This window comes from Dermacentor albipictus, chromosome 1 (assembly GCF_038994185.2).
Source record: "Dermacentor albipictus isolate Rhodes 1998 colony chromosome 1, USDA_Dalb.pri_finalv2, whole genome shotgun sequence".
NCBI classification, from domain to species: Eukaryota; Metazoa; Arthropoda; class Arachnida; order Ixodida; family Ixodidae; genus Dermacentor; species Dermacentor albipictus.
This window is the reverse complement of record NC_091821.1, coordinates 114,944,454-114,968,518: the sequence shown is the minus strand read 5'-3', so window position 1 is coordinate 114,968,518 and position 24,065 is coordinate 114,944,454. Positions and strand designations below refer to the sequence as shown.

At 45.1% G+C, this 24,065-nt stretch overlaps 1 protein-coding gene across 6 annotated transcripts in view; it reads right to left on the bottom strand.

Moving 5' to 3' along the window:
• Nucleotides 1–709: 709 nt before the first annotated feature.
• The window catches only part of Usp20-33 (Ubiquitin specific protease 20/33), a 95,844-nt gene continuing 72,488 nt past the window's right edge, over nt 710–24,065 (bottom strand). For all 6 annotated transcript variants that reach the window (XM_070524955.1, XM_070524966.1, XM_070524963.1 and 3 more), the window contains exons 19-23: nt 16,621–16,729; nt 13,352–13,457; nt 5,407–5,487; nt 5,143–5,265; nt 710–844 (exon numbers count right to left, since the gene is read on the bottom strand). In XM_070524955.1, coding sequence (XP_070381056.1) covers nt 795–844; nt 5,143–5,265; nt 5,407–5,487; nt 13,352–13,457; nt 16,621–16,729 — 469 coding nt within the window. In that variant the 3' untranslated portion in view covers nt 710–794. The remainder of the gene's footprint in view (nt 845–5,142; nt 5,266–5,406; nt 5,488–13,351; nt 13,458–16,620; nt 16,730–24,065) is intronic.

Here is a 24,065-nt window from a genome sequence, read left to right as displayed (position 1 = left end):
CAAAAAGCCGGGAAAATCGGACGGCGAAGGTTTCTTGAGTCCGAAATTTAATGTTCTTACGCATTGACTCTATGGGTGGGGCACGTGGTGCTGCCACGAGGCCGTCTGAATTATCGGGCATGTCCCAAAAATCGGGCCTCCGGAAAATTGGTCGTTGAGTGTACACTGGCTAGTCTTCCAGCCGACGACACGGCGTCAAAGACGTTACGATTCCTCTGTCACTCGAGCTAGCATGAGCGCGACTTTCGTTCCCTTTGAATAAAATTGCATCTAATTTTTCCTGATAGAAGCACAAATTTCCCCAAGTTTTCCCAGAGTATTTCCAGACTATTCAAAATCCTTGAGCATTCCTGGTTTTCTCGGTTGGTAGACACCCTGTGGAAGCATGACAATGTTAAGCTACTTGAACGTTCAACAGGATACATATGTGGCAGCCCCGGCATGCTCCAGAGCAGAGAAGAGACAGATGTTTTTTACAAGCCTCAATCTTATTTACCCCTTCAATCACTTGAGTTAATAAGAAAGCAGTTTGGTCTTCATCAGCACCAACACTGTCTCAAACAGCATTTCTCAAGCTCTTCACTTCCAACTTCAACTAAGAACATCAGTTTGCCATGAACAGGTGGTCATTCAATTTCAATAATATCACACCAAGCATTAAAAGGAATAGGAGAAAGACAGAGGGGAGGGAAAGAAAATCCAGACACGCTTATTACTGTGTGCTGAGGAATCTGCAGTGTAGATTTATTGTGGACATCTATGTACAAGAAAAATGCTCTGCCAAGGGTTGCTGCCTACAAGGACTCTTCGGGAGTTTCCTCACTGCTTGTCTGCTTGGCGGCACCTAGGAGAGAAGATCACAGTTATATTAATTTTATCTACACAACTGGGGAATAAGAACGAAAATATTTATTGGCACCTACACTTTACAGGAAGCCACACAGCGGTACACATTAATTTAAAAAAATTAATAAATGGTGGCAGTGTTGGTTCCTTCGCTATAGGAACTATAGGAACTAGGAGCAGTATACATGTTTAAGCCTTGCAGCTTTGAAGGCTGCACTGCTTTCACGAAATCCCATAATTTATTAAGTCATGCTTTGTTATACAGGGTGTCCCAAATGCAAATACCACGTAGCTGGAGAGAAAAAAGGTAATTTTGTTTGCCATCACTTGGAGATACTCAAACGATATTTTCATTCCGCTTAATCAGATAATTAGTCTTAATCAATTTAACAAATTATAATTAACGAAAAGTGTCAAATGAGAAAATTGTAGAGTGAAATGAAAAATTCCCGATACAGCTTTCTGTTTCTCAGTACGTGCTGCATAATATGCAAGCAAAATTGCTGTGCGACTGGCCGCTCGAGGCACATTGCGTGTATTGGCAGGCTTCTTTCACACTAGGAAAAACACTTAAGTAGCACATATTTAGCAGCAGAAAGCTGTATCGCGAGTTTTTCATGACGCTCTACAATTTTCTCATTGACACTTTTTATCTAATTAGGCAGAATGAAAAATTAGTTTGAGCATCTCGAAGCGATGGCAAACAACATTACCTTTGTTCTGTCCAACTACATGGCATTTGCATATTTTTGAACTCTGGATAAAGTTAGCTGGGACATCCTGTATGTCAGGACTCTAATGCACCTAAATCTGAACACATTCTTCTTGTTTCAGACTAGAGTAAAAATGCATAACCAAGACAATTTCTCCGCTTGATGATTAGGGAAAACCACGAAAATGTGATGATGCAGACAATATACAAAGAAGCCATGGCCAAATCTCCTCGGACTGCAAGAAACTTGTTAGACCCACGACCTGACATGTGATGTCCGACTACCAGCACATGAAATGACATGGGTGAAGCACCTCTACCAGGAAGAGGTACCAAGTTATGAAGAGTGGATGTGGCCAGCCTAGAGGGCCATCACGTGGCCCTGCACAGTCTCTTGCTCTTGCCATAAAATCAGGGCTCTCACATCAGTTGCAGCTTCTGCTCCTCATAGCATGCCTTCCCTTTCCAAAACACTTTCTTCCTTTTCCCTTTCCTTCAATCAGTAGTTTTGCAAAGTGTAAAGTATGATCAAAACACTTTCTTTTATGCTTAAAACATGTCCCTCCTAAACAACTAAGCAAGACCAACCACCAGTGTTTCGATGCCCTTAATGCTTAATGTCAGAGAACACCAACAAATGACCCATAATAGTGCACTCCATCTGCTATTAGCTGCTCCAATTATAAACATAATTTTCTTGCACAGGTTTAGTTCAAGAAGAGATCATGAGTCTGTGAGAAAAAAGTGCACTGCAGTCGACATACTGGCAGCAAACATGACAGTAATCCAGCTGGTGAAGAAAGGTACTGCATAGAAAATAGTCTTGATGCACATTCTCACTGCAGAGAATGTGTGTCCAGTCGTACCAAAGCAAGTGTTCACCATGAGATGCTGCAAACTTGAAAAGTGGTCTACTGCAGAACCACACTACTTTGAATCTCACTAAGATATCCTCCTCCTAAAATTTAGTTCCCCGTGAAGTCAGATTTGTGTGCATGAATAGGGAGTTTCAGAAAAAGTACCCCCAAGCGGCACTGCATACCCAAAGACTCAAACACCTTCATATGGCTTTGTTGTTCTTTTGTACTCTCTCTGCATTATATTGTATGCCTGGCCGATAGTATCCCGTAACTTTGGGTCCTCTATTTCTAAAACTCCCTAATAACTAACTGATGTTAAGCTGAACTTGTACTCCGAAGTTTGTAGTAAGCAGATGACAGCATTAAAAAAAAAAGTGGCTAGTCAAAACACAAAATTTATTTATTTGCAAAGAAGTTTGTGATGCTCATCTGTTTCTGCAGTGCAGATCCGATGAAGGCAATCTCCAGTTTATTTAAAGCAGAAGTGTGCGCTTCGCGGAGACCCCTTGGCATAGACAAGTTGCCTGAGGCTCTCTATGTAGCCCATTGCTACAGGCACACTTATGGGTGCTGGCTCCGAAGTTTCATCGTCACCCGATTTCTCCACGTCGCTCTCTGCCCTCACTATGCAAGCGATGCCCTCATCCGCGCACGGTTCCGCAATATAAGCGTCTTTATCAGCAGAAAGAAAGTGATCCCAATTAGTGTCGTAGCCCCCCATGTCGGAGTCGACGACACGCTGCCACAAATCGCCACCGGCCCGATCATATTCGGAAGCATCAGGCTCGGCATCAGGCACTGCGTCGATGAAGCTGGCCTTGAAGCCTTGCGGAAACAGTTCTGCATGCAAGCGGCTGCCACCTCTGCCCAGGCTCCCTTCGCCATCTCAATAGCTGAACATAGAGAAGCTCGAAGTGGCCAGGTGGCGGCCGGGCAGTCAACAGCGATGAGCAAGTGCTCCACAATGTGGCATCTATATGATGCCTTAAATGCGCGTATTATGCCCATATCAATCAGCTGCACTTTGAAGTGGTATTGGGTGGCAGGAAAAGTAGAGTAACTGCTGTCAGAGAAGTTCGCACGTTGCGCGCTGAGCAGTTGTCAAGCACGAGGAGTACGCGCCTTCCTTGCCTCTGTGTGTCGTGGTCAAACTCGCCTAGCCACTCTGCGAATAAACTGCGTGTCATCTACGCCTTAGTACTGCGCCTGTAGCGCACATTTACACAGCTCCGAAAGCAATGCAGCTTCTTTGATTTTCTGTCCGATTACAAAAGGCAAAGGGCACACGTCGGTTGCTGCCATCCCTATTAGTGTACAGAAGTATTGTAACACGCACTTCACTGTGCTTGCCGCCAGCACACGAGTCACCTTTCATGGCATGCATGTTGTCTGTCAACATCTGATAAAATAAAGGAGGTCTGTTATACACGTCCTGCTCCGTGTATCTTTAAGCAGGGTGTCCTCTACATCCGCAAAGGTGGCCTTCTGCAGGCGCTTTCTGTCCATCGAGTCAGCGGCAGAGCTGGCGATCTTTTCCTTGTTCTTTAGAATCGTCGAGATGGTCGATTTAGATACGCTGTACTTCTTCACCAACTCGCAGTTTTTAGCCCCTTGAGACACTTCCTTCAAAATTGCTCACTTCGTTGCCATGTTCAGCGCTTTTCGTTTCGTGACTGCTGGAGGTGTGGCATTCCCGCCTACCATTCTGAATTACAACTCGGGTCTGACTAGAATGAAGTGCAGAAGCGAGGAAGCATGGAGACTAGTGTGGAGAGGCCTGCTTCGCGGTAACAGCCAGAAAACAAAACTGAACTTTAGCGTGCTGAGACAGTGAGGGAGTGCAAGAAAGAATGAGGAGAGGGGAGCGGAGTTGAGAGGACGGGCGAGAGGGCGATATTGGATGCCACACGCCGACACTCGTGGGCAGTGTGTGAGAGCAAGGAGAGAGTAGAGGGGGCACGAAACGGACAGTTCACCTCCGAGGAGGCTTGGGAAAACAGACTGCGCGTGCAAAAGGGTCGGAGGTCGTCATTATTTTGCATCGTGGAGGCAGGTTTACGCCGTCCGTTCTATGTAACCGATCGGCATGGCTCTAAGACGTTTGTTATACACGTGATTTTATGCCATTAAAATAATGTACATTTTGATGGTTGCACAGCTCTCGTTCATTTTAAGCAAAAGTTCGTCTTGCATGAGGCCGTTATATGTAGGCTTGACTGCAGAGCTGTTTGTGTGAACATCTAAAATCAAATTTAAAGTGCGCACCACGGTGACATTCAGTCGGCAGTAATGTAGTTGTGGGCCCCGCTCTGCCATAGCCTTCGCAATGGAAAGCATTGATGAAAGGGTGGGAGCACTGCGAAGGGGATCATAGTCTATCATTGACTGCCAATAACTCTGCTTCTGCAGAACGCACTGAAGCAGAAGAGTACGCATTTGGGCTGGTTGGTTCATGATTACAAGCAATAAAAACAGCGCTAAACGACAGGACGAGTGAAGGGACAGCGCTGTTGTCTGTGTCCCTTCACTCGTCCTGTCGTTTAGCGCTGTTTTTATTGCTCGTAAGCACTGAAGCACTTTTGCTGCAAAATATTTCTGAAATAGCATATTTTAATGTCAAATGCATTTCTTGATCTCGATAAAAGGTATTTCAGGGCCCCTTTCAGGTATCAATAGAGATGCCCCTCCCCCCAAGTATTACATACAATACAGTATTTGCCTTACCTGGCGGAGCTGGCTGACTAGGAGGGTTTGAAGTGCGTGTGTGCAAGACAACTTGCGGTCCCCCTCCGTAGCTGCCCTGCAGGAACTGCCACATGGCCTCCGAGAGGGAGCCATAGTCACTCCCTAGGAATGTGCACAAAGGATGGTTGAAACAAAATTGCCTAAAAACACTTCCTAAAATTATCAGGTTTTGGTCACTCTGGCAGACATTGCATTACAGTGTGCCAGTGCTCTACCAAAAGAGAGGCACATAAAAGATCTTACCAGGTCGCAAGCTCTGCTGGAGGGAGCCTGAACCCCTGGGAGCAGCACAGATGCACCAGTTGTCGATGGGACCAGGAGCCTCTGCAAGAACAGGGTCCACATTTTATTTGGAGTTTTTGGGCTTGCACTATACATGTACTTGGAGAGAAGGACACGGCTTGCATTCCGATACCATAGTTGCAAAAAAACCATTAGAAGTCTATGAAAGAGTGGGCTAAAACATTGCACCTTGACATATACCTTTTATAGAAGGTACAGTAGGTTTTAAAAAGGACGCGAGTGAATGTAGATCATCACTTTATTGCTTAGGACACTTCTTATACTGTCCAGCATGCTCCCTCGTGCTATATCTTATTAAAAAAAAGATATAATTAAACCTCAGTATAACGAAGTATTCAACTTTTCACAACTTCTTGTTTAGAACCTCAATGTAACGAAGTACTTGGATGCCATTTCAATATAACAAAATTTCACTGCCGCCACAAAGGAATGCTGAGACAATAAATGGAACGCTCCGCAGACGCAGATGGTGAAATGACTGAATTACGAGCGGTTGTTTGCAAACGCACCTCTCAAATCGTGGGCTGAGTGACAAGAGCGAATGCTGAAGTGGAGCCGCGTCATGTTCCATATGAAGTCGAAGAGCGTTAAGATCCTATTGCACCCTACTGTGTGCTTCAGGTGCGAGTGAAGGTGTGCGAAGGTGAGAGAAGAAAGATGGTGGCTTCAGGAGTGTCGTCTTTCTGTGCGAGCAAAGGGAAAGAGGGGGAGGGGAGCGAGCTCGTGGTAACGCGAGCAAGCACGCGCCAGGGGACGGGGGGGTGACCTGCTTTTGCTAAGCACATGAAATGCACAGCCACGCCATGCTGCCGAGAAGACAGTGGCACACGATCAGAACATGGTGTTGGTTTCACACTACTAGTACCTTGTTGCATTTCAGATGCTTATATGCGTGGAGACATTCTGACAGCAATCACATTTAAATTGACTGGGTATGTACACAGTTTCTTGTGGGGCTTTTAGCCATGTGTGCTATGCACTGGATTACGCCTTGTGCCAGTTAGAATAGATAAAATTTGATTTTCAGGGTGTCTACCAAGTTGACATATTCAAGTTCCCTGAGTTTTCCAGATTTTCCCTGAGCGACACAGAACTTTATTTTATGTCAAAACAGACACCCCGTCGCCCGATGCTGTCACTCTCAAGTAAGCATTAAAAAAAAAAAAAAAACCTAATCCAGTTTTGACAGTAAGGAGTAGTGTTTATTTTACTACAAATAGGAAACAGAAGGTAGGGGATAGTAAAATGGACAGCAAATAAAATAACTTTGAAAAAAAAAATGCTAAAGCCCATTGTAGATAGAATCAAACATTCTCAAATATGAATAAAAAGAGATGCACACAGAAGCAAATATCTTGAAAATGAGCTATTTCTATCAAGTGATAGCAAGACCATTGGTATTAGGCCCAAACTTTGTCATAAGTGAGATTTTTTCAGCAGTCGGAAAGTCAACTTCAACTGTCCTCACATACTCTTAGCCCATGCACAATGCCTTTGTTTTGTGTTTCACTGCTTTCAAGAGTTTAGTTTAGACGAGGGTCACCTGTATCTTTGCGTCAGCCAACACTTTGCTTCTTGAGCTCAAGCTCCTTCAAAAAAGAGGCGGCACAGTTCCTTTCCCGATAATTCCTCAATGCAATGGTCATTTCTGTTCTTGTCCTTGTTTTGCCACGCGTTTGCCCAACAGACTATTTGAAGCATCCTTTTTGTCAGTTGTACAGTCAACGTCCGATTTTTCGTACTCCCTAGGGGCCACGCAAGTGTCCAAAAAAAATGAATGCCTGTCGTTTACTGCCCTTAAGGGCTCAAATCCTTACAGGCACGTACCAAAAAGCTCTGAAGGCCTGCCAGTACACGTATTATGCATATCGGTGCTCGTGCTGTGACAGGAGACGGCAGCTGCACGCGTGTATAATTATGGAATGCGTACCGTGTCCCGTGACATTGCCCCTTCCCACGCTTGTTAAGCTTCACCGCAATACTTCACGTACGCTTCACCGCGTAACATCGCTGTGCTGAGGCGAAGCTGCCTTTCGGGAACCGGCATTATGCAAGGCGCCATGATTCCTAAGCTTCGAAGCCAATCACAAGGATTAGAGAGGCGGAGTCGGTGCCATTACTGAGAGCGGCGAATTCTTTCAATGAAAAACACGGCACCGAACGGCAAGAACCTTAATAGCGAACGTCGAAGCACCTAGAGAGAGAGAGAGAGAGAGAGAGAGAGAGAGAGAGAGAGAGGGCTCTTTATTAGAAAAACAGAATTTTTCCGGCGCGTATATAACCGCTGGCATGCTACTCTGTATAGGGATGGGGAATGGGATTAAAAGATTCCAGAAAAGAGTGGGAGAAAAAGAGGATAAACAGAATTTTTCCGGCGCGTATATAACCGCTGGCATGCTACTTTGTATAGGGATGGGGAATGGGATTAAAAGATTCCAGAAAAGAGTGGGAGAAAAAGAGGATAAGAGTAAATATGAAATGTCCGAGTGGACCTGATACTAATATTTACAGGTGACATGGCGGGTAAATTTAGGCTTTTGTATAGGAAGTGTACAATTTTTAAAGCTTTCCTATTAGACCAATTTCTGTCAGGTATTTGAACAATAAATCGAAAACCCGTCGCTGTTTTGAAGGGCTGGGCATTGGACCTAAGATGCTCGGTAACGTTAACGGTTCATGGCAAATCATGTCCATTTGGTGCTCAAAAAATTGTCTCTCGTCGCGGTACGCGGGGCATTCTAGTAATATGTGCTCAATTGTCTCTAAGTTGCAATAGTTATCACAGTATGGGTTAGTGGTAAGTCCTATGCGGTACAGGTAATTGTTCGCACCTAAGCCTAGCATTGCCGCGGTGGTGGTTACGGCTGCCAGCGCATCTGCGTGCGAGAGCGCTGGTTGGAGGCGGCGAGATAATCAAAATGGCGGTGTTGGCTTTGTTTAATGCTGTTTCGGACCTGCGGTCGTGGCAAGAAGTCCGGAATATCGGAGGGCGAAGGGTTTTTGCGTCTGAAATTACAGACGTTCTTTATACATTGACTCTATGTGGTACGTGGTGGTGCCGCGAAGCCATCCGCATTATCGGGCGTTGGGAAAATCGGTCAATGACTGTACACTGGCAACTCCTCCAGCCAACGACACGGCGTCAAAGACGAGTTGTTACGATTCCTCTCTTTTGCTCGAGCCAGCTGTAAAGCAACTTTCGTTCTCTTTCAATAAAATGACAGCTAATTTTCCCTGATTGAAGCACAAATTCCCTGAGTTTTCTCCGAGTTTTTCCACAACATCCCTGAGAATTCCCGGTTTTCCTGGTTGGTAGACACCCTGACTTTGAACAGATATCTGTGAACATGTCTTTCAACACATCTTGACAAGTTGGCAGGGGACACCAACAAATTGCATGCAAACATCTCCTGCTGCTTGCACTTTCTTCTAAGCCTGTGCTGAAAAATACATCATGGTGCACAGTGTAACAGCTAGGAGGTTCCTGCAAGTGTTCTTTATCTTTAACAGCATGCAAAAGCACATTTATTCACAAAACACTGCACAACCCCGACTAAATGCAACAGTCATTCGATAATGTTTACAAGTCCTTCATGCATTTCTCAGACTTCTCTCACAGAACAGTGGTTGTATTGGCGAGTGTAGCAGAAGAGCCCACGAAAAACAAAAACAAAAAAAAGACAAAAAATTACGATACTCCCTAATGCTAAATATGAGTGCGGCCCGATACGTGTTTTCATCTCGCGATATACTGGCTGGCGTGGACAATCTGTCTTGTGCGGCATGTTTCAAATGGAGCGAAGTGTTGCACGACCACCTCGCTAATCTGGAGATCGCAAAAGGCAGCGTGTGGCTGACGGGAGGGTGCAATTTGACTTGATTTATTGGTTTCCATTTACATGCACACACACACTTACAATGGAGTGGTAAATGGAGGTGGATGAGGGAAAAAAGCTGCACTGACGCACCTTGAGATATGTCCCCAGCTTAGGTACAATTTGGCTGTGTGAAATAGCACTTGAAGCACCTTATATAATATATTTATACAGCGGCCATAAAGCATTGCAGTTATACATTATATGAAAAAGAAAGAAAATATTTGCAGAAGTAATGATAATACAAAGATATTGCGACAATGAAATAAGTAAATGATATGCACTTCATAGCATACGAATACATAAAAAAGAAAAGAAACAACACATATTATTAAAGGGACCCTGAAACCATTTTGACGATTTCGTACAAGTGCACTGCGTCGTTAGAGTAGGTCCTTCTGATCATTAATTGATGCATCTAATTGCTCCGTGTAAAGCGTGTAATTTATTATAAGGTTTTAAAAATGTACACGGTCGTCCACTTCCAATTTGAACACGGCTCCGGGCGGCCGGCGAGGCCGGCGCTCCGCGGAGCGCCGCTCGTGGGCGCCGGGGTAACTAACACGCCGGCGCACTGGCTGCCACAGGCCAGGCCTCAGCCGCCAGCACACATTAGTGCTGGCGCGCTGTAGCAGACGACGCGGCTGAGGCCTGGCCTGTGGCAGCCAGTGCGCCGGCGCGTTAGTTACCCCGGCGCCCACGAGCGGCGCTCCGCGGAGCGCCGGCCTCGCCAGCCACCCGGGGCCGTGTTCAAATTGGAAGTGGACGACCGTGTACATCGCTCCCGATCGCAGCACAATGCTCGGTGTAATTTTCAGCCACCCCTACCCATACGACGTAAATCGCCCAATCGACGTCAGTACAGCGAGCTATCCGATTGGCTGCCCAGGGCATGTCATTGATAATTTTTCCACCTTTATGGTGAACAAATTATGTTCATAATAGTTGGAATGTTAGTTAATTTGTTTCTATAGAAAGAAAGTGACAGAAAGAGAATGCATAAGAACAATTTCTCACTACATTTAAGCACTTCCGACACACAGCAAGCGTCGTCTGCTTGTGTTACAACATGCTCCATTTTGATGAGAGCCCCGCGGTCAGGGTCAATCTCAGTCTTTTCGCGAGCACTATGATTAGACTTTGTTACGTTGTGGACTGCAAACGTAGTGACTGGAAATATGTCAAGCTGTGACATCATGTCCCTTTGCAAGGCAGCAGACGAGCGGACTGGCTGCAGCGCATTGAAAAGTCGCTATACGATTGGCACCAGGATTAGAGAGTTTGAGGCCGTCACTTTACACCGGAAGATTACTAACGCAATAGCGTTTTGCGAGTCCAGTATTAGGGTAAACGCAAGTGCAAGGGGACAGGGCCTGGTACCTCTGTAGACAATCTATAGACAAAAGTCGATACAGGTTCTATTTACTTGGTCTTGGCGCAAACTCCCTTATTATGTCGGATATATGTCGCTATATTGGGTAAACGCAAGTGCAAGGGGACAGGGCCTGGCCGTTCGACCGTGTCGTTTCACAGGATGAGCAGAAGCGCAAATGTGAATGGTCTGCACGGTGCAGCCACCTGCTGGCACGGAGCTCAACCACGCACAGTAGCAGTAACGAAATGTATTTTTCTTTGGTGTAAATTTTTCGCAGGAGTTTGATCGTGAACATGTTTTTGTAAATATTTAAAATGTTTTACACTTGGTTAGAGCAATATTAGCGCTTTGTTTGGCTGGTTAAGCTCTGCGCCAATGGGTGGCTGGACCGTACAGACCGATCAGGACGCTCACGTACGTTCCTTCATCGGCTTGAGTTTATGCCTCCAGCCATCCGCCGAAAGGCCCAGTTTTCCTGTAGTTACCGGAATACCAGACACATTCGGCACTGCGACAGAATGCTCGCAAAGCACGCTGCTTCGATAGCTCTCGCTTGGGGTCGACTGCCAAGCAGCTGGCGGAAAGTTTGGAGAGGCTTCGCGGGCTCGCTCCTAGAGAACCGGAAGTCGGCGACTCGACGCGCCATCATGACACAGAGCCAGTGAAGGGGGAGCTTAGCCCCGATCAGTCGGCGAACGAGTTGAAGAGAAAATACACGACTATGGAGGAGGGTAACTTGTAATGATCCGTAGCTCTCTTAATACGAGACGTTTCACACAAATTGTGGTGCGAATTATTAACTTTAGCTCTACCGTATGCGTTTACAAAATTTGTCCGAACCGTTTCAAAGGCCCTTTACTATTCATAAATGCACTCTAAAGAGGTGAACGCAATAGAGTTTTAAATTCTGACAGCGATAAATCCTGTAAATTATAGCCTGTTCTATCAAACCTTGGGAGATTATTCACAGCAGCCACCACGAACAGACCTCCGAGATGATGTGCGCTACACTTTTCTTCTCATGCTTTCACCATACACCTCCTCCTCCGCTTTTTTTCTCGCGCCTTTCATCCCCAGCCGCACTCCATGTTCGCTCTGTTATCTTTCACTGTGCTCTTTCACTCTGTTACGCTGACGCCAACAGTAGCTGCAGGAACAAGTGCCTAGGAGGTGCAAGCTAAATATTGGCTGCTGACCTTATACAGTATTGTGCATAGGGTCAGCATGCACAGACAACACAAGGCATTTTGTGTGCGTTGAAGCGCTATGTGAGCTTGAGCTATCACCATGCCCAGGCACCAGGAGCTTACGTCGCCCACAGACTAATCAGGGCATGCGGCTGGCTGTCCCGAGCGTTTCGAAGGCAAAAGAACTTGTCATGGCACCCCACCGTGGATGCAGTGTCTAGCTTCACAGAACATGGCCTCAAGAACTAAAACTGACCATCAAAGTTCTCATAATGCTCTTGGCACCACAGGTGGTGCTGACCCATCTAGAGTAGTCTATTTCAAGCTAAAGGAAAGGGTAGGTGGTCCAGTGAGTGTAATTGTAAGCTCTGCATCGTGTGTACTGACAAAATTTGCTCAGATTTAACTAGGCTGTTTAATTAGAAATATTTTCCACAAAAATCAAGCTTAACTTTTTTCAGGAGTCACTGTAGTTCTGTGCTCTACTGCCCTTGAATCTACACCTGGCACACAGAGCTGTCATCATCAGCCTGGTTACGCCCACTGCAGGGCAAAGGCCTCTCCCATACTTCTCCAACAACCCCGGTCATGTACTAATTGTGGCCATGTCGTCCCTGCAAACTTCTTAATCTCATCCGCCCACCTAACTTTCTGCCGCCCCCTGCTACGCTTCCCTTCCCTTGGAATCCAGTCCGTAACCCTTAATGACCATTGGTTATCTTCCCTCCACAGAGCTGTAAGCTTTGAAAAAAAAAAAAAAAAAGCCCTGGCGTGTAAAAAAAGAGCCTGGCCGTGTTTGTTACACTCAGTACTGTATGCAAAAATAAACAAAAATATAAAGTAGCGATACATCAGTACAAACTTTAAATGAATGAAATTTATTGAAAGGCTTTATATAATATTTGGTACACATTTAGCAGGAGAACAATCAATGTATGTTCACTTAGGTGAAAGTTTGGGCAAAAAGCTGCATTAATGTATGTTCATTTCACTCATATGTCTGAAACTGTTGTTCCAGCTAGCATGTTAAATGCAAACAGTGGATGGACACTGAGAAGGTGTATAGAGACAAGCAGAAGCTGTGCTTGGGCTGATAGGAGAGAGCTCGTAAGAAATAATGAAAGTGACAAGATGGACCACTCAGTCTCACAACTTCGGATAAAATTTTGAATAAATAGACTTGTAACAATTTAGTTGTTTGCTATGTGTGAATACCCGACAACGCTTACAGTGCATGTGCCAATTTAGGGGATATTGGCAAATGGCGTGCCGGTGTGCAGGCCAAACAGACAGCCAGCATGATGATGAAAAAACTGGCTGTGCCAGTGGAAAACCAGCCAGGTGGCAACCTTTATTGGCACGAGGTACAGAAACATTTAATAAGTGCAAAACACGCAAGCTGCCTCTTGTAGACCGCAACGAACTGGAAAAGCAAGTAAAGCACCCACCTGTATCCTTGCGTCGCACAAAGGCTTCCCATTGCTTAAACCAGGCCATGCTGACTGCATAGACCATCCCAGGGCTGTCCTGGTTTTGTTGAAATTCTCGGTTCAGCTGCAACACAAGAAAACTAAAGTTGGTAATGACATACAAACATTACAATGTCTAATACAGCTTTAACAGTAGAGCATGAGTGGTATCAATTTTCTGAAGCAAATCACTCACTCCCATCACTGAAAAACTTGCGATAATGTCGAAGTCATCCCTTGTGTTCTGTTATAAAAGATCTAGTATACAATTGACGATTAAAAAACGAAGCATTTCTTGGAGACCAACACAGCCCTACTGAGAGACAAGGGAAGGAAACAAAGATGAGCAATTCACTGTCAACTAAAGGGTTTAGTCAACTACCAATTATTTGGACACCAATCATTTGGATAGCCCCGCAGCACCACCACTAGCTCTATAGCCTTAATGTATAAGGACAGCTAAAATTTCGGACAGATTAGTGCATGTCATGCAATAATTTGACTATGACTGCATGACCATTTGCTAACTTGGCCACTGAGACAAGCAGAAACAGCAGTACAGTCGACATCCGTTAATTAAATCCTGACGAGACCGTTCACCAAAAGGCAGAAAAAACGCTGAAACACGCCGAAACATGCTGTTGATTCACTTGGCAGTATGTGCCTGTGCAGTTCAAGCACATACCCAAGGGGGGGGGAGGGCACCCCCCCCGAAATTAAGTGGCATGCCTCCCCCCCCACCTACGCCACCACTCCTTACATACATTTCTAGAGTGCCTTCAGATAAATTTTGAGACTTGTCAGCTATTCGGCGGTCAACATTTTTCTGCCTCTTTCACTCCTTTTGGATGGTGATAGTTATCGGCATCTCCTGGGGTGTGAAGGCCAGTTTTCTCATCGATTCGGTGCCCGTGCGATTGACTCGAGATGCGTTCAGTTGTCACCATATATTTGCAGCAGGCAGGTCGTAGTTTGTTGTTTTCATTATATTATTTTACCCTATTTTTTAATGCCCAACACAATTTTTGTCACCAGCTATTGCAACAGTCACGCACATCACTGTTCCTTCGTTAGTACAACCTTTGTTTAGACTCATCCAGGGTCCAGGAAGGAGATTCAGTTTGTTGTAAGCTGGTCTGTGTGCTCTTGGAACGAGTTGCAGACAGAGAAAACATCAGTTACGTTTAACTTTTCCTTTTGCTTCATTATTTTCTCGAATGATGGCTTGCCGCAACACTGGGTGGCAGATGATCGGAACCATATACCCATGATACGACCATGATACGAGTTAGAAAGGTGTAAAATAAGATCATGCGAAACAGCGTCCATCATCAAACCCTGCATTAACTGTTAAACCCATAAGCAATATGAATGTTACCTGTTACCTCGTCTGTTTCTTTTCACTAATTGTACAGCACTTTTCGCGCAAATTGGCAACTGGAAACAAGAGTCACAAGGAGTTAAGAAATTACGCAATCTACTATGGGAGAAAGCCAAGGCAACAGCCAAGCAGGAAGGAAAAGCGAAAATTAGGAAATTTAGTCATTGTTTGTGAAAACATTTATGGATCAACATCTTTTTGTTTAAAAAGGAAGTAGAGAAAATGCCGCCGAAAGTGGAGAATGATTCCGTGAGTTTTGAATGATGCTTCTACAGTTATCAGTCAAACCACCTGACGTAGCTACTTCTCTGCTGTGCTTACGTGGGTGTTTTTCCAACTTTCCGCGGTTAGCGCAATAAATCGAGAACCGTAGTGTCCGGCGCTCTATGTGGTTTTACGGGACTGGCGGCTACGCATCGTTTTGCAACTTCCTAATAACAATACGAGTCAGTTTTGACAGTTGGTAGAGCAGTAAACGATGGATTCAAAAGAATTATTTGTTCCGCAAATTTATGTTTCTCTATAATTCTTCCAGACCTAATAAAAAAACGCTACTAGAAATCTTTATTTTAGACTTTCATTTGTTTACTTGTTCTTGGCAGTGTCCTTTCTGCACTTCTTTCCTGTGCGAGTCCATTTGATGTGTTTCTTTAAGTAAAGGAGAGGTGCATCTCACAGGTGTACCTATGAGATACACAGGTACGCCTTATTTCATTTCTCTTTTACGAGTTTACATGTCTTTATGGCGAACAGTAGGCATTATTCACGCTTGTACTTGTAAAGGTACCCCCTCCCTCAATTTTATAGAAATATTACCTTGGATATTACCCCCCCCTGAAAGAAAATCCTGGATATGTGCCTAGTACAGTTAGCTTCATCACTATACAGCCATATTATGCAGAGAAGCATACCAAGCAGAGAAAGGTGTCACTGTTACGGGGCATAGCACGTGTTCCATAATTTACACATGCACATGCACAGTCTCTGGTCACAGTACAAGTCCAGATGCACCTAGTAAGTTTACCAGCAGGGCTTCAAAATTTTAGATAGACACCAGTGCCGTTGTTGGTTTTTAATGTCCACTCAACTTTCGGATCTTAATGCTTTCCTTTTCAACACACATGGCTTTTCTACATTTCTTGGTGCATGGCGCCAATGCGCTCGTATAATTAAGGGCCGCATACAATGTCCCGTTAACGGTCTCATATACGAGACACACATGACGGGAGAAACGAGGGCTCAAATCGCCACAGCAACTTCAGAAATAGCTCTGAATGGCTGCCAGTGTGAGCACCACTACTGTGTTAATGAGTGACAAATGGTTGCAATGACTGTGAATGTGATGAGTCATGCATGTCATGTGCCTGCTGATATGTATAGATAGCTGTTTCCAGTAATGAAAATGTAGTTGGAATTTAGTGGTCTGTCTCCAGTATTATTTCTCCCCATATACCAGTGCTACAAATGTCCTCTCTGAAATGGTATATCAACAAGCCAAAGCGCTCATGGCTATGCATACTTGTATGTGCATGGTTCATTAAACCTTTGCAGTTAAGCCCTCTGTCCCAGTCTTTTCCTGTAATGCGATTTTTACATCAGCTTTTTAAGTGTTTAGCACAACTATATAACCCACTGAAATAGTAGCAACATTTGGAATCGCACTGCTTTGAAATAAAAACGTCACTTTTTCCAATGTAATTGCAATTAACGTCATGTCTAATTTGTTTTGAACTACAGAGGACAAGTTTTAAAGAACACATTCAAAGATTTAGTTTTAAAATAATAGTACTATTTGGATCCACCTATATAAGCAATTAGCTGCTCAGAATACCAGACATGTTCTATCCCTGCAAGGGGCCCTGCTTACTGTGATGAAGGTGTCCAGCTCAGCTTTGCGCCTCCTCTCTAGAGCTTCACGTTCACTCGCACATGTGGGACAGGTGTAGAGATGGGTGCAGGCAGGACCTCCTCCGAATCTGCATTAATAAAAAGGCAGATGACTAATGCACAGGCAGAAATGGCAAAGCTTATCTCAGTGTTGCTTTGTAAAAATAAAATTATTCAGATTCCATGCGGTGTGTATACAAGGCACCGTTGACCAGTGGAATGCTTAAAGGGACACTAAAGGCAAATACTAAGTCGACGTGGACTGCTTAACTACCATTCCAGAAACCTCATAGCGCTTGTTTCACGCCAAGAAAAGACTTACTTCACGAAAAAATTGCATCTGAAAGGTCCAAATGCCTTTTTCGAAATTTAAATCTCCCACTATCCAACAAGGGGAGTGGTGATGTTGTATTAACCATCACCACCCTTTTCTGCCATCGCTGAGTAAAACCCTGCTCGACAGAAGGTGCTACCGAGCCAAGATAGAGCGGTGGATTCACCGCTGCAGCTGCTTTTTGGTCAAGTGGCATAGACTATTCAGGCATCCCATGACATCATACGGAAGTTGAATTCTCTGCTTCTTGCAGTTTTCGAGAGTTTCGCGAGCCAGCGAAATCAGCGCAGCACTGCGCAATAACGAAACTAGTGAAACACTAAAGCGTGGGCGGCGCGGAGTCGAGCGAAAATGAAACCTTTTGACCACCCGTGTCGTCGTCAAAAGTAATTTCAATGAGTTCTGTTTTCTAAAAAAATGAAATAGAAATGGACAAGTAGCATTTTGTTTCGTCTTTTAATACAAGGAAATGGTTGAGTACTAGGGACAAAATTTAACTGAGGAGTGCTCTCGTCATCAGACAAGTGCTTGAATGTCCCAGGGGAGTCTCATACCATGTCCTGCATTTACCTCAATTTCTCTATTATTAAGGCTCTGTTCATGAGAATATTGATGCCTTAGAGATTCTTGAGCACTAATCCATCACTTTAGCTTGACTTCATATTTGCCTTTAGTGTCCCTTTAAGGTGCCACAGAATGCATGACACAGAAACCCACTGGGAGTTTGCCAAGACAAATAAAGTCTTTCAATGCCATTAGTGAAAACTTATGAATTCGTAATTTTTCCTCAGTAATTTGAAGCCCAGGTCCTTTCAGGTTTGACAACACAACAGTTCCCAATATCACAGCCAACATGGTTCAACCTTGGCTATATCAATGACAAAACATTTAACAATGAATAGCTGAAACACAGTGTAAGAGAGAGAGAGAGAGACTTTTTATTAGAAAAACAGAATTTTGCCAGTGTGTATACAACCGCTGGCATGCTACTCTGTATAGGGATGGGGAATGGGATTAAAAGATTCCAGAAGAGAGTGGGAGAAAAAAAGAATAAAAGTAAATATGAAATGCGCAAGTGGACCTGACACTAATATATACAGGTGACATGTCGGGTAAATTTAGGCTTTTCTATATGAAATGTGATTTTAAAGCTTTCCTATTAGACCAATTTCTGACAGGTATCTGAACAATAAATCCAAAACCCGCTGCTGTTTTGAAGGACTGGGCATTGGAACTAAGATGCTGGGTAATGTAAATGGATCATGGCAAATCATGTCCATTTGTTGCTCAAAAAATTGTCTCTCGTTGCGGTGCATGGGGCATTCTAGTAATATGTACTCCATTGTCTCTAAGTTGCCACAGTTATCACAGTAGGGGTTAGTGGTAAGCCCTATGCGGTACAGATAATTGTTCATGTATGCCACGTTCAGTCGAAGACAGTGGTATAATGTCTCTAAGTGTCGAGGAAGTGGTCGTGGAATTTTCGATCTCATTTCTGAGTCAAATGTAACGCAGGAAATTATCTTGCTGAAGCGGCAGATTCCAGATGCGGTCTTTTTCTTGCCATGTTTGAAGCGTCGCCTTTCGTAAAAAATGTTCTTTTGAAATTGTGGTATTGGAGTCCATTTTGGGTGGCTTCATCCATTTTTTCATTTCCCAAAATACCGGCATGGCCAGGTATCCACTGGTACTTGATGCAATGCTCAGCAATCTTAGCTTTGTGGTGAAGATAAGCAATGTCAAATGCTGCAGGTTGATTATTACAACGCTTGTGCCTGTTCCACATACATTGTAGGGCTGCTTTTGAATCCATGAAAATCACCCATGTCTCCGGTGGCTGCTGTCGAAGTACATACACAAGTACATACAGTCAAACCTCGATATATTGAACACGGATATATCGAATTATTGTGTATATCGAACAGTTTCTATATCATGTGGAAAATTGCACGCATTTCTTATTTTTTATTTCGAACGGGGCAGGATGTAAAATGGATATATCGAACTCCGCCGCCCCAGACCAAGTGCGCTCTGTTGACAGGAGGCGAGCTTTCCTGCAACACTCTCGAAGATAGCGGCGGCGCGATGGGCGTTCCAGACTGCTGCGTACGACAGCTGCCCACATCGGTTGCGCCAAGGGCGCCATTTGAACGTAGCGGTGTACACACGCGGCGGCTTGGAGCCAGCACGGCCGCCTCGATCACGCGTGCACGGCGGGGCAAGCCGTGGAGCCAGTTGGAGCACTTTGTCGGTGCTGAGCCACATAGCATGTGCATTGAGGACTTCGTTGGCAGTGACGACAGCACCGGAACAGTGGCGGAGTTAACAGACGTGGAGATCGCGGCAGAAGTGACTGCTGAGCGGCCAAACGAAGACGCTGCCGAGGCTGATCCAGCAAGCGCTGATGTTGCCCCGCTCCCGACTGCAACTGCGGCTGTAGCTGCTTTGGCCATTGTACGCCGCTACTGCGGTGCAATAGAAGGCACTGGACTGTCTCTTGTGGACCGTTTGGACTACATTGAGGACGCCATGGTCAAGCACGCGGTTGCCAATATGAAGCAGGCTACGCTGCTTCAGTACTTTCAGCAAACGAAATAAATACTTTGTGTGAAGCTTCATGTGAGTATTTATTGTGCCGCGATTGGTTCATTGATTGATTTGTGCTAGTTTTTGACGCGTTTTCTACGTGATTTTATATATCGAATTCTGGCTATATCGAACTATTTCGCGATCACCGCGCTGTTCGATATATCGAGGTTCGACTGTACACGCCTCCTTAATGCCATATAGCTCTGCTGAAGTAGATGATGTCGCTCGCTCAAGACGAAACGAGAATCGTTGCCTTGTAGAGGGAACAAAAAGTCCACACGATGTGTGATGTGGAGTTGTAAAGCCATCTGTGAAAATGTGTGTTGCTGCTGCGTATTCTTTGTGCATATATTCTAAAGCTGATAAGTCGCTGCTTGAGGCATTTTCGTTTTCGCACTGATTCCAGGGATATACGGCACGATTTCCAGCGGGGACAGTGTCCATGGTGAAATGTTTTGTGGCATAATTTGGGACGCCCGAGCAGGAATCGAAATAGATATGCTTCCAACGGCCTGTCCAAAGCTAGATGTAGCACGGGTTCTAGAAATATCCTTTAAAAAGTGGGTCTTCATATGAATGACCGTCAGAGGTGAATTCGAAGTGTCTCCTGACAAGATAGCACTTCAAGAGGCAGGCATCCAGCTTCTGCTACAGTTCCTGAGCGGGACGACCCCTTCGGAAGGCCAAGACATACGCAAAGGCAGTTGTTCCGTGCTGCCTCAAGTTTTGTCTTACTTGTGGGAGACATTTTGTGCAAAATCTGGTCGTAATACCGCAGTGTTCCGTCGACGTAGGCCTTATAGAGGAGCACCATTGATCGACAGTTGCTGCCCCACTGTGATCCAGCTAAAAATCGGAAAGTTTTTTCACTTGAGGCGACCATGTGAGGTTCCTGTCGATCCTCACTCCAAGAAACCTTTGTGTCTTGATGTATGGAAGGGTACGACCACCCAACGCTAGCCTCCGTGTGAAAGCCATAGCAATGCTTTTGTTGGGGGACAATTTCAAACCCCTTGGATTTAGGTAGGCCTATATATTTGCCAGCGCTCTCTGGAGACGTTGGGTGGTACTGCAGGAAAGCGCCGCGCTCCAAATGCAGATATCGTCCGCATACAGTGCGATTTTGATAATACTGGGCTTAATATAGCTCCTTGTGGCACTCCCTTCTTGACGGCATAAAGTGCCGTGAGGCCATCCGGGGTACACATGAAAAGTTGGTGTTCTTGAAGATAGTCTTCAATCCATGCGCAAAGCCGTCCTCCAAGACCAAGGGTTTCCAAAGCGTCAAGTACTGCTTTATGATAGACCGAATCATATGCTGCCTTAATATCCAAAAATAATGAAGTAGGTGTGTTTCCATAGACCAATTCCTCTTCAATTGATGAGACCAAGGCAATGACATTATCAATTGTGGACCTATTTTGCCGAAAGCGATTCATTTCCTCCGGGTAAACATTTCTAGTTTCCAGGAACCAATTTAGTCGTTTGTGAATCATTTTTTCGAACAGCTTCCCTATGCAACCAAGCAGAGATATGAAGGAGGCATAATTTGTCGACTGCTTTTCTGGCTTAAATATAGGAATAACTTTCGCAAGCTTCCATTTTGTAGGAACGTCCCCAGTTATCCATGAGGCATAGTAGTGCTCCAGAAGGCGTAGGCGAGATGTGTGGCATAGATTTGCAAGCGCTTCATAACTCACACTGTCATGGCCAGGTGTTGATTGCTTGTTTGTGTCGCCGATTGCTGTTGTGAGCTCTTCAATTGTAAATTGTAATTCTAAGTCAGGAAAGGCCGCTCGAGGTGAACTAGGCTGATGACTTTCAATTCGCCGAGAAGGTTGTGCCCCGTTGGAAAGGAGTCTACAGTACTGCTCTGCCACCTCTTTCAGGGATGCGCGCTCATGTAATGAGAGGGCGATAAAAGGATAAAGCTGTTGCCGCTCTTTGCGAATGCGTCTGACGACTCGCCAGATTTTGCTCAGCGGTTGTCGTATGTCCAGTGTCCCAAAAAAGTCCCTCCACCTTTTTCGGTTCAGTTTGGTGAGGTAACGTCGTATATGTCTTTGTGCCCGTCAACAAGTTCCGAGGTCTTCGATATTTTTAGTACGCAGAGCCTTCCTTTCGGCACGCCTTTGAATGGCACATAACCTTTCGAATTCCTCGTTGTTAGTAGGTACATTACAATGCTTAGTGGCAGAGCGGGTACTTTGTTTGATGCAATGAGCTATTGTCGGTATTAATTCTCCATTCATAGTCAAGGCTGTGATTCCTTTGTCTATGGCTGCTGTGTAAGCTTCCCAGGCTACCGACTTCAGTTTCACTTTTCTGGGCGACGTCCGAAAATGAAGGGCAGAGATTAGGATGGGGCAGTGATCACTACCTGGAGTCTCAAAATCTGTACACCATCTGAACATAGGGGCAACTTGACTTGATGCGAATGTGACGTCAATGCAGCTAACAGTCTTCGGATTTTTCAGGTATGCTATGATGCCATCGTTTAAGGGCTCTATATTGTGCCTCGCAAGAAGCTTCGCCAGCTTAGCACCTCGAGCACATGTATGTGAACTGCCCCAGATATCATTATGTGTATTGAAATCGCCACAAATAATATGTGGATATTGAGTGCTTGTCAACAAGTTTTCCAATCTTGACACGTTGAAAGGTGATCCCGGTTCCAAGTAGGCGCCGATCAGGGTAAACATTTTAGATGCAATCATTGTGGTTGCGCAAATATATTCATTCTTGTCATGTGGTGTTATGTCAATCACAGAGGCAGGCAGGTCGTTGCGAAATCCAACGAGCAGTCGGCTAATTCTGTTTTGTCGCCTTGAATGATGAAAATAATTACCCTTTATCCTAAACTGCTTGTCGACGCGAGACTCAGAAATGAGCATAAAAGGAAATTGGTACACTCGCACAAGATACTTAAAGTCTGCTAACTTCGAGTGCAAGCCGCGAGCATTCCACTGGAATATAGTACATGTGCACAAGTGTTTGTTGGTGGACACTACTTGTGAGACGATTGTTGGTGAAGCCATCGTTGCGACTCCGAAGAATCACAGCCTTGCGCCGTGATAGAAGACGACACCAGCGGTTCCAAGCCAGGACAGCCTCTACCTCAGGGATGCTTTTAAACGATGGACTGGTACGGAGAATAGCTTTGATTGATGTGAACATCATGGGAATCAGCACACTTGATATCTCATTTACAGCGCTACCATCTAACAGCTTTTCTTGGTTCTTCCTGTTCTTCTGCTGCGACCTTGAGGACGCTTGTTGTTGTTGTGGGCTTGCGGCTATATCACTTGAGGGCTTTGACCGACTCTTTGCAGATGAAGGCCTTTGCTGGTTTTCTCTCACGACTGAGGCGAAGGACTTTTTCGAAGCTGTGTCACTGCGCTGTACTGTGTTGTGTTGCTTTTGGTGTGTAGATGTATATATCACATCTGGGTTCGGTGGTGGTTCTCATCTTTTCTGCACTTTTCCCTGCACTTGCTCCATTGTCCATGCAAAAGTGGCTGATTTCTTTTTGGGACACCCTCCATATGATGCATCACGCTCAGCTCCACAGTTTGCACATCGAGGCTAAGAACGTGACGTACACTCCTTATGCGTATGTGCACCAGTGCATATCTTGCAGCGGATGGGGCTTTACAATATTTCGCTATATGCCCATGTCTTTGACATCTGAAACATTGAGTAGTGGAACCCATGTATTCCGTCATGGGTAACTGCAGAATCCAAGCGACACTCGGTTTGGTAAAGGGGCGTCCTTAGAGAATTACAGGATGACAGTGTTTTCGAGTTGCCTTTACCCAGCCATCTTCGTTAGGGATGTACAAAACTTGCCTTTTAGCAGATATGACTCCTTGTTGGCTCAAATACTCCTTGAGGTCGTCATCTGAGTACTCAACAGGAACATCCTGTATCCTCCCATACGTGGCAGGGTAAGCATGGAACTCGAGCTTCTACAGGAATACCCGATAGATCTGTCACTGTGAGGAGGTGATTAGCTGCAGGAAGTGTAGACACTGTCACCATGAGGCTGCCATCCTTGTTGAGACGATGGCCGAGTATATTTTCTTGGGCTGTTGTCACAACCGCAGAAGCCAGAAGATTTGGGTTTGCTTTCCATAAGCTGCTGTCAGGCTGAGTTGGCTTGAATATAACAGGAACACCTGCGGCTCTTCTTTTTGTAAGAGACAACAGTGAAGGCTGTCTGGTTCATCTCTTCATTGTCTCCTGTAGATTCCCTTGTCTCGATCTCACCTTCACATAGCCTTTTCCTTGCTTGCTCATCTTCTCTGTGGTCTACAGATGGAACATGCTGACCTGATTACCGATTGCTTGCGATGGATGCCATCAGAGTGTCACGAAGGGTGGCTGACGGCGGAGGCTTGTCGTGCTGCTTCGGTCCGGTGCACTTCGGGAGCCGCTTGATGTGCTTCTCTCGCAGGGTGGTGACCCACAGACTGACGTTCGGTGAGAGAGAGGCACAAAAA